This window comes from Priapulus caudatus, unplaced genomic scaffold, assembly GCF_000485595.1.
Source record: "Priapulus caudatus unplaced genomic scaffold, Priapulus_caudatus-5.0.1 Scaffold33, whole genome shotgun sequence".
Taxonomy (NCBI): domain Eukaryota; kingdom Metazoa; phylum Priapulida; class Priapulimorpha; order Priapulimorphida; family Priapulidae; genus Priapulus; species Priapulus caudatus.
In genome coordinates, this window is record NW_014577094.1 from 26109 (window position 1) to 37092 (window position 10984).

General features: G+C 45.3%; 2 protein-coding genes across 2 annotated transcripts in view; one reads left to right on the forward strand and one right to left on the reverse strand.

Moving 5' to 3' along the window:
- The window catches only part of LOC106816653 (leucine-rich repeat-containing protein 73-like), a gene marked incomplete at its 5' end in the record, with an annotated part of 5314 nt that extends 1887 nt beyond the window's left edge, over positions 1-3427 (forward strand). Inside the window, one exon of the mRNA XM_014821280.1 lies at positions 2728-3427. Within this exon, the coding sequence (XP_014676766.1) occupies positions 2728-2952 (225 nt within the window). The remainder of the gene's footprint in view (positions 1-2727) is intronic.
- A 2677-nt stretch (positions 3428-6104) lies between these two features.
- Positions 6105-10984, reverse strand: part of LOC106816755 (tryptophan--tRNA ligase, cytoplasmic-like) — an 11692-nt gene continuing 6812 nt past the window's right edge. The window contains exons 8-10 of the mRNA XM_014821381.1: positions 7382-7555; positions 6713-6853; positions 6105-6373 (exon numbers count right to left, since the gene is read on the reverse strand). Coding sequence (XP_014676867.1) covers positions 6215-6373; positions 6713-6853; positions 7382-7555 — 474 coding nt within the window. The 3' untranslated portion in view covers positions 6105-6214. The remainder of the gene's footprint in view (positions 6374-6712; positions 6854-7381; positions 7556-10984) is intronic.

Sequence of the window (10984 nt, forward strand, 5' to 3'; positions counted from 1 at the left end):
GTGTGTGTGTGTGTGTGTGTGTGTGTGTGTGTGTGCGTGCGTGTGAGTGAAAAAGCGAGATGATACGAGATTGAGATGGTACTGTGAGAAGGGGATGTGATGACATACGTCTGTGGCAGTGGGAGGTAATGCCAGGTGTATAAAAGAAGGAGGTGGCGTCGAGTATGTGTGAGGGAGGATGGGAACGACGACTCGTGTGTTAGAGAAAAGAGATGTCACTGCATGGGGGGAAGCGGGAAAAGGTGACGGTGTGTAAGATAGGGCGTACAGCTGCCTGGGGATGATATAGCGGCGTGTGTCTGTCAGGGGGAGGGAAGCGTCTCGCCGGGAGTGTGAGGGGGAGGAGAGGGTGTCGCCGGGTGTGTGGAGGAAAAGGTGTCGCCGGGTGTGTGAGGGGGAGGGGAGGGTGTCGCCGGGTGTGTGGAGGGAAAATTGTCGCCGGGTGTGTGAGGGGGAGGGGAGGTGTTACCGGGTGTGTGAGAAGGAGGGGAGGTGTCGCCGGGTGTGTGAGGGGGAGGGGAGGGTGTCGCCGGGTGTGTTGAGGGGAAGGGGAGGGTCTCGCCGGTTGTGTGAGGGGGAGGGGAGGTGTCGTCGGGTGTGCGAGGGGAAGGGGAGGTGTTGCCGGGTGTGTGGAGGCGAGGGGAGGTGTCACCGGGTGTGTGAGAGGGAGGGTATGTGTGGCTGGGTGTCTGAGGGGAAGGTGACGACAGGAGGTGTGTAAGAGAAGAGTGGGTAACACTGACCGGTTGCGTGAGGGAGAAGGTGTCCCGGAGTGTGTGAAGGGGGAGGTGTGTAAGAAAGGCAAATAATAGCGTGTGTGCATGCGAGGGAGAGGGCATGGGGGGGGGGGCGTAATTTGTGTCAGGGGAAGCGACGAGGAGTAGTATAGCGTAGCGTTGTTAAGTATAATATTATATACGTTAGTAATGAGATAATTTCGTAGGCGTAAGTCCTGCGATAGTAGCAGCAGATGTAGCGGACGGATGAAGCTTGTCACTGGAGTCGTTGATGTTATTAAGTGGACCCGTCGATATTACGCGCTGCCGCGTGATCTTCAATTGTGTGTAGTGGTCGGTGTTAGTACGAGGCTGTGCCAGGAGGACGATGGTCGGTGAAGGGAGTTTGTGGATGTAGGTTTGTGGGTATAGGTTTGTGGGTGTAGGGTGGAGGTCTGTGGGTGTAGGGTGGGTTTGTGGGTGAGGGTGAAGGTTTGTGGATGTAGGTTGGAGGTTTGTGGGTGTATGGTGGAGGTTTGTGGGTGTAGGGTGCAGGGTGGAGGTTTATGGGTGTAGGGTGTAGAGTTGTGAGTGTAGGGTGTAGGGTGGAGGTTTGTGGGTGTATGGTAGAGGTTTGTAGGTTTTTTTAGCCGTAGTGTCACTGGGAAAACGGGGAACGGGTTTTCATTAGCCGTTAGCAGGTGTAACTTGCTAATATAAGTAATTATGCACAGGTGCATATTTCCCACAGATAATCACCGCTAATTGTGGTAGTTTAAAATAATGAAGCAAGCCAACCGTAGCTGTCGCGCTAATGGGTTTTGCTTTTATATCCCAATAGACCCGCTAGCTATGTTAGAATACTGGACGGCTCGCTCAGAAAATCTATGAATTTAACAGTTTTGTCAGAGTGGACGCTCCTAGTTGTAGTTAGAGCATTTTCACTCACAGGCATTTCAAATTTTACATGATAAATGTAGTATATATGTCATAGTATATCCTATTCCCCACCACGAGATTATGATATAGAATTATATACGTAGTGTCAGGAGTTAATAATGACAAATTGTTGTCATATTGTTCATTGACAAATATTTCTCATTATTAACTCCTGGTAGTATCAACAGCTCATAATATCTCTATTATGAGCTCTTGGTAGTATGTTCCCCTGCCGTCCGGGCCGCGAAACGTTTTTTCCCACTCGAGTTCCCGACCCACCATAGATAGTGTTTTGTAATATATGGTTCGTATATATATGGTTGGATCATAGTCAGGGTTAGAGTTAGGGTTAGGGATAGTGGGTATTCATTTTACATTGTTGCTTCGAGGAAGTCGAGTGAATGGAGTGCGCTGATTGGCTGTGGTCCGGAACTCAAGTGGGAAAAAACATTTCGCGTCCGGGCCATAGGCTGAGCAAATTTCTAGGTGGGGGGGGGCAAAATCTCGTGACTCAACTGCATGTATAATGATGAGCGACCGGCGCAGCTCTTGATCGACGTCCAGTGTGGTAGAGGTGGGTCTGACACAAGCTAGGCTTTCACGGATAAGTGACCAAAATAATCACGTTAGCTAGGGTTATATACGATTATTAGCAAAGCTTATTTTGTAATTTTACTCCAAAATCTAGGTGGCAGCTGCCCCCTTGCCCCCCAGAGGCTACGGGCCTGCCTTCTGTGCGACCAAAACACATTATCGCCGTTACTGGGTGTATCTGCACACTTATCAACTTACAACTAGTATACAGTAATGGCCATTAACACTACGCACTCAGGCGAAATCATGGTTTGGGACCCCGGATCTCATCATTTTCTCATTCAATTTTCTCCCCATCGGAGGAGATGTTTACAGCCGTACCACAGCGCGTATTCTGAACACTGAACGCTGTTATTTTTCGTTCCAGACAAGAAAAAAAACATTTTCGCTTTTTTGATAGAAAAAGCGCAGCTGGTGACAACCAAAAAAACTCCCAAATTTTCCGCTGATGAATTCTCTCACGTATTTCATACTGCAGGTCATTATGGATCTCGTACAGACTTTCCCGCTCACGCTCACGAGTCTTCGGCTAAACGAAAATGCCATCAGCGAACAACTGCGCATGTGCATCTACGCCTGTCTCAAAAGTGCAACGCCACCTGCCGACGAGGATTGCAACGAAGTGTCAAGTTCGTCGAGCGAGCTGGTCGAGAGCATGGAGAACACGTCGATAAGTGCTGCCATCTCGCGGATGGATATGTAAAATTTATACGTACAAGCTTTTTTTTGCGTAGATATTTTATGCTACAGACTGGCGCTGATTAGCATGTATACATAGATGTACAGCTGAAACGACCTTCACGTCGATAAACATGATTTAAAATGTCAACGTCTGCAAGCTAACCTTTTCCTTTGCGATTGACATCATTTTGATAAAGACAATATTTAGTTATGGACATATAGGTACTTACAGATATTTAGATATGTATCAGGTGTCAACAACTGAAAAGATGTACAATTTGCCCAATGCACACACGTCTTATATATAAGCAAGTATCTGTAATGTCAAGTACATGGTATGACATCCTTGTAACATGTTGTGGCACTGTGTTGTAGAAAATAGTTGTCGTAGAGAAGCAGTTGTAATGAAGATGCCCACTAGAAGATAATGTAAAGTATTTTAACTAGACGTAACAATAAAATTTGAATCTTAATTTTGAATTATTTTTCAAATCAAATATTCGGTTTTGGTGTCTTAATCCTAAAATTCGCACGTGAACAGCCACACACCTGGGCAGAGCGCCGAAAGCCAGTGCGTAACTGGAAGCAACTGACATTGACACTTTCAAGTCAAGGCTTCACTCCCACATGCACACGTCGCGAACCCACGTTAAGAAGACACCTATGTCTACACCTCGACCATGTGTGTCGAATGGCATACATGGTATCAATGACTGCTGCTGTCTTTCTGTCATGTTGGGACAGAGCAGGAGTGCTGGTCACGTTGGTCTCCTCTTTCAGGGTTTTCACTAGGCTTGACTTGGTACCTGTTCTCATTCTGCTATCATCCTGGAAGAGAGATGGTGGGTAGTCACTGCATTCATGGTTCCCTATGAAGTCAACAATGTCTAGTTCTCCACCACTGGCAATGATCTGTGTCATACGGCAGTTATTTCATTACTCTTCCCCGATGCAGCTGTTTTAACCGCAGACTTCTTCGTTTGCAGCAGAGTTTCTTGTTTTGTGTGTGGAAGGTGTTCAGCTTCACAGTACTTGTCTTCTTCTGATCACTGGTCAGTGACTGAGACAGTGCCTCCAGACCCAGTTTTTTTCACACTGGTAAGGTTGTCATTAACGTTGCAATCAGCGCATTGCCCAGTTGCTATATTTATCAGGGATGTTGTGGTTGCACCGAATGGATTCGTCTCGACTGCTGCCAATTACCTTGATCACCATCTCTGCATCCCTTGTGATTCGACTTACACCAGACTCATGGCGAGTGCTGGATGAATGAAGATGTAGCATCGATTTCAACTCTGCAGAGACAGCAGCAGTGATGGGTTTTGTGTAAACCCATTTCATCCGTGCGGAAGGGTTTAGTGTAATGCCATCCAGACCACTCGCTTCCTTGGCATCTGCATTGTAAGTCTGTTCCGGAAGCATGTCAGGAGAGACACTATTGTGCTTGCCATCTGCTCTCCTCCCGACAAATGCACCTGCTATTAGTGCTTCATGTACATCTGGGGCTGTTTCAGGTAGTTACTTCCTCTCAGCCAGATAGAGAGGCAAAGACTGCTGCCCATATCTGTAGTGCCCTGCTGCTGTGAGGTAAGGTAGCATTCGTGATGATTCAGAAAGCCAGCCAGCTACCAGCTTCTCGCTTGTAGTAGATAAACCTGTGAAGAATGTCTGACATCTCCAGGAAGATGGACCAGAAAATTGCTGTTGGTTGCTCAACCAGTGATTCTTGGAAAAACATCATCTGTTCCTGCAGGGCTGATAACTGTTCATGGGACTTCTGAATCATCTGTAACTTATGAGTGGCAGTGATGTATTTTTCAAACAACATCTTCAAGACGTGCAAACCCGTCATGCAAGGTCGCAAAGTCGATGCAAGTTAAACGTATATACGGGTTTCAAACGTATTTTGAAAAATAGCCGCCATTTTTTTTCAGCAGCATATTTTCAAGGTAGTCCACCTGGAAGTTGTTCAGGGAGGTCCCCTGAACATGTTGATACCAAACAACCTTTTACAACATCCCATGTCTGGTTGACCCCAAAAATGAGGTTTTGCCCCTGGGTATATAGTTGATCACATTGTAAGCAAACCGGAATAACACGTGCGTGAAATGTCACATCAGCGAAAACCCAAATTTATGTCGTATTCGTTCAACACCAAAAAGAGCAGATTTAGTTTTATTTACGGTTGTGCAATGTAAGATATATCACAGATACACACGTTAACTTACTCCTGGCCTGACTTAATTTTAGAGAATGTACTTAAAAATTTTCACCCTGTGATGACTACCACAGTTTCACCGTATTTAGCATAACCATCAGCATTTTGACTGTAAAAAAAACAGCCAACAAATAAATAGAAGAATTCATAAATATGTAATTATCATGACTTTTATGCAAAATAGTCAAATATTACAGACTATGGAAGCAACAACCAATTGGCTATGTGTTATTAATGTAAAATATACACCAATAAATAATGAGCAACATGATTTACGTATGAACTACATAGCTTTAGTCCACGTAAACAACAATTAGTTGGGAGACATCTTAGCGTATCGGCCATGACTGCGTGTTTCCGACACCACTACTCAGCATAACAGTTTTAACCAGCCAAGCTTGATGAAATAGCTTCAGTGGACTTCAATGGTTTCCGCTGGACTTCCAATTCCTGGATTATCTCACCTGATCCCCACTCCTACACGCAAGCATCCCAGAAAAACATTTTGAAGCTAGGGTTCAAAGAAGCCTTACAACGTTCCTCGTTAAAAAAACTCGTTTTCTAACCCCCTGTCCATCAAAACCCGTATAATAACACCAAGCACTCCTCTGCCAACAACGGCTCCAGTTGAAATCTAGGCGTGACAAAGCACTCACATGCCCTATGCAGGTTCTCTACTGGAACACCACTGAAGCCAGAGCTGATATAACTGCTGATAAGCAGCTCCATCTCTCGTGCAAACGTTCACCGCTTAGTTGTAGGGTATACACGCTCGTTGTCACCCTCTGTATCTCTCTCCTCTCTCTCTCTCTCTCCCCTCTCTCTCCTTCTCCCCTTCTCTGCCACTCTCTCTATCTCTCTGCCTCTCTCCCATCTCCCCAATTCTCTTTCTCTCCCTCTCCCCCTTCTCTGCCACTCTCTCTCTCTCTCTCTTTCTCTCTCTGTCTCTCTCTCCCCCTCACCTCCTTCTCTCTTTCTCTCTCCCTCTGCCCCCCCACATTCTCCCTCTTGCCCTCTCATGCTAACTTTCTCATAACTTGCTTTAGGTTCTGACAGGCGTCACGGATCAGTAGTTGTACTTGAGTTTGCGGGGAGTCATGTACTGTTCGAGTACTTCATCAGTCACCAGCGCTCTTCGCTCGCGATGCGACGTCACTATTGCCTGCAGGATTCCGATCAGCTCCTTCTTCAAATGCCCCGTTAGCAGCGCCCCCTTCGTGTAGTCCTGCAAAACAGAAGCCGCTGCTTCACATTCGTTCACATTCTCTCCATTCACATTCACTCGCAATCTTTCCAGTTATGGGAAATTAAACCAGAGGCAAATGGAAATGCTGGCACCTCCGCAAACTTCTAAATTATAACCGATTTATTACAGCCTGAGAAACCGTGAGAAATGAAGACGTGTGTTTTTTTTACTGAGGAATTACTTTCATAAATTATCCTTATATCTTTTGTATTTGTAAATTTTACTAACGCACGCACGCACGCCCACGCACGCACGCCCATGCACGCACGCACGCACGCACACACACACACACACATGCACACACACACATGCACATACCTCCTTGATTTGCTTCAGTTTATCGTCATCTTCCAAAAAAAAGGTGAGATACTGGTATGCTATGTCGACATCACAATTTCCTCCCAGCCTCTGGTGCTCCTCCACTGTCACCTGGCCTCCGGAGAATGCGTGCTTATTTATCTAAAGAATGAGATCGTAGCATGTACAGGTAAGGTCTGATTAACAGCACAAAGCCAGCAAGAGCACGAAGTAATGGTAACGTACATAGGCTATGCACTAGGGAGACCAGTTCATGCTAATATACTAATAGTTATATCAGGATTACAACCCGAGTATAAAAGGCTTTTTCTGAAAGAACAATACACGTATTAATGTTCTACCCATTAAAAGATAAACATTAATGCCAAAAAGCTAAATTAATAAGAACAGATAGAACCTTGATGATAAGCATCGGAAGAGATGGGAATGGGCAGGAATTAGCAAAGAAACATCGAAATAGACAGAACATAATGAGAAAACTCGGTTAGAGAAAAATTGGGAGAAAAAAGTTTGACACTCAACTCCGTGTGTAATACTCCATTTTCTCCTACTGTATTAAGCACCCATTCTGACACAGATAACTATAACTACATACAGCACCGAAACAGGGGGGTCAAACCCCAACACATGTAGCTCTTGTGTAAGAGTGTGTGACGTATATATATATACCTTATTCTTGATTTGCGCGTTCGTGTCGTTGAGAAACACCGACGACGTGGCCTCGCTCGAACTCATCTTCGTCTGCGCCCCCTGGAGGGCCGGAAAGAAGCTGGAGTGAATCAGCGCGGGCTTCGGATAGCCGAGTCGTGGCGCCACGTCCCTCGTCATGCGGAAGTATGGATCCTGCAACGAGAGCAGGCGATGTTAACGAAGCTAACGAAGGGTCGTGCTAACGAAGGGTCAGCTACGCCACGAGATCATGCCGTCTGTACAAGCATTTTTTCTACACACTGTTATATTATATATAGTACATACATATATAACAAATCATACTAGTCAAGGATATTCTCAAAAGACGTGCTAGCCAACCCAGTAGACCCACACCCCACACTCCAAACCAGTGTGACTTTAGTACCGACACGTGCTAACCAAGGGTCAGCAACCCCATGAGACGATGCCGTCTGTACAAGCATTTTTTCCTACACTATAACAATACAACCATACAATACATATTGAACCATATATATATATAACCATGTTTTTTTCACTATTTAACAAATAATAGTCAAGGATATCCTCCAAGGCAGCCAGCTAACCCAAGTAGAACCACACCCCGTAGTTCTGTCGCCAAACCCTCTTGTTCAACATGGTCTGTTCAAGTGCCCCTACGCTGTCGCATGCTGCTGCGCTCAATCAAGATGCATGGGGAGCATACATACTTCACCACCAACCTGCTCCACTCTTGTTACCCGTAAGCAGGCTGCCTACGCAATCGCTTCCGATTAATACTAGATTTTTTTTTGATTATCAAACTTCCTCTGGCGCACGAGCGATGCACCCACGTTGTACCCACATTGCACCCTCGGATGTACGGCTAACACTGCCGAACGCGCGTACATTCGCTTATTTACTTTTAAAAAATTGTACACATTTTTTCATCCAATTTTTTCATAAAAATAATTTAACAAATAATTTGTTTCCCAAATTTTTCTCAAGACGGAAATCCATCTTCAGACGGACAGTTAACACCCATGCGCGCACGGCTAATGCCGCCGGCCGCACGTCCGCTCGCCTCTGTCCTACCCTCGCCCCACGCACCTGGTATATTGCACATGGGATGAGGCAGGGAATAGCTTAATTCTGAATAATACTCATTTTTCTGATTACGACACAGTCAAAATTCCATAGGCGCACCAGCAATGCACCCACATTGCACCATCGTCTCCACACTGTTATACAGTCCGACCTCCTTTATCTGGCCATCCGTTATTCGGAAATCTCTATTAACCGGCCGCGATCTCGCAGTGTATGTTCTCTGTTTTTCATTCATTTCCACCTAAAAATCTCGCTCAAAGCTCGCTCAAAACTCGCGCGATGTACCAACCGTACGTGTGTTTGCGTGTGTGCGCGCGCGCGCGTGTCTGTGTGTGTTGTCCGCTCGTGTCCGCTATGCCTCCGGTAAAATTTCTGTTTTATTTCATTTTATTTCCATTTCATATAAACCATAAAACACGACAGTTTGTTACAAATAATCATAGCAACGAGTAAATACATTATCACATGCATAAACCCTACTGAACTGCATAGAAATGCTGTGTTTGAGCATAACTCTCATATCCGGCCAAATCCCATATCCGGATGGGTGCCGGTCCCGACGTGGCCGGATAAAGGAGGTCGGACTGTACTTGTTGTTTTAAAGTCATTCACTTATGGCTAGTCCCTCCAGATTAAACTAAAGAATCGAATTAAATCATCGGTATTATAGCAACACGTTTATTTGGAGATCGCCATATTATCGGAGCCAAAAACGAAGGTCATGACCTTTCACATCAAACATCATTGTAAACAGAAACGCATGCTTGCATGTCTTAAACTGGGTTTAGACTATAGGAAAATCGACGAGATAATAGGTTTTTTTGCGTTCTATCAACCTCTCTATCAGTATCTAGAGTTAAAAATGTTTAAAAAAAAGTTTTAAAATGTTTCAACATTTTACGTGCAGTGTGCGCGCGTGGCAACATGGATATGCATTTTTTCACGTATTAATTTGCGCCATTGTGGCACCGACATCAAAAACGCGCTCTCCCCTGGCTGGAGGGACACACCTCCTGAATTCTATTATCGGAGTGGCCGAATGGCAAAAGCATACATGTTCGATTTGCTGATACCAAGTTGCGAAAATAGAACATGTTCTAATCTCGCAACCAGTTGATATTAACAAGTTGCGCGCAAGCCTTTTACGTTTAGACTGCCAACTTTCGGTCGATTAGTTGAAAAGCTGATGAACTCGTCAACTTTTCAGCAGAAAGTTGATAGTGTAAACCCAGCTTTACGCTTCCCGCCGCACGTCCGCTCGCCTCTGTCCTACCCTCGGCCCACGCACCTGGTCTATTGCACACGGGATGAGGCAGGGAATGTCCTTCTTGCCCGCGAAGATCTGCGGGAACGAGTTTGAGAACGACGTCGCCGCCTGGATCGGCGGGAAGGCCACCTTGCCGATGCACGTGCTGTCGTCGAATCCGAAGATGCCCTTCACCTGGTTGAAGGTCACGCACTTCTGGATGCGCAGCATGTTCAGGTAGAACGCCCGCGATGAGCTGGAACGATGCGAGGAACGTGGAACAACGTGTGAAACGATGTGAGGAAGGTGGAACAATGCAAAGAACAATGCGAGGACCATGGAACATGCGAAAAACGTGGAACAATGCGAAGAACAATGCGAGGACCATGGAACATGCGAAGAACGTAGAACAACACATGGAACAATGTGAGGAACGTGTAACAATGTGAGGAACGTGGAACAATCACGTGCAACCACCTTACGACGTGAACATGAAAGTGTCGTCGACAACAACGAGCAGAAACGACAGCGAGAAACATGGGACGTGGTAACTTTGCAATATTTAGCAAAACAAAAAACCTTCAGAAGATAGAAAAAAACCTACGAGATGTAGTCGATATCACTGAAGATGAACGTCTTATCAACGTCAAAGCCACACGCTACGATGTCGCGAGCATTCTCATAGGCCAGCCGGTTCGCCTCCTCGACCTTCAGGTCCTTCCAGAGAAATTTCTCATCGTCGGTCAGTTGTATCACTAACGGCACATCAAACACCTCCTGCAGCCACCTGTAACCATGGAAACGTGCGATGCAGCCTCATCGATACCTACGTCGATTATGTCAACTACATTTTCACTGCAATGATTACAGTTATAGTTGATGAAATAGCGATTAGCTGCAGGGGTAGAATTTAACTTTTGAAATCACTCGCAATTTTTTGCGAGTGGATCAAATTTCAACTCGCAAAATCCGAAACACTCTCGCATTTTTAATATAATTATTTTTGAAGTGTATAATATGATAACACTTCAATTAAAAAGGTTATCTTTTTAGTTACTTTATAAATGTTATATAATGTTGAGACAACTTTATTAAACCTGGCTACAAAGCGTGAAGAGAGAATACTCTCGGTAGCGACGGTCGCGCGAGGTTTATAATCGTTACTCAGTTTGTAGACAGTACGTGTTTATAATTTTGCAGAAATTGGTTGGTCTAGTTCCGTTATGACTTATGTTGACAACTTGTTACTTTTAAAATGCCTGGATATGGGA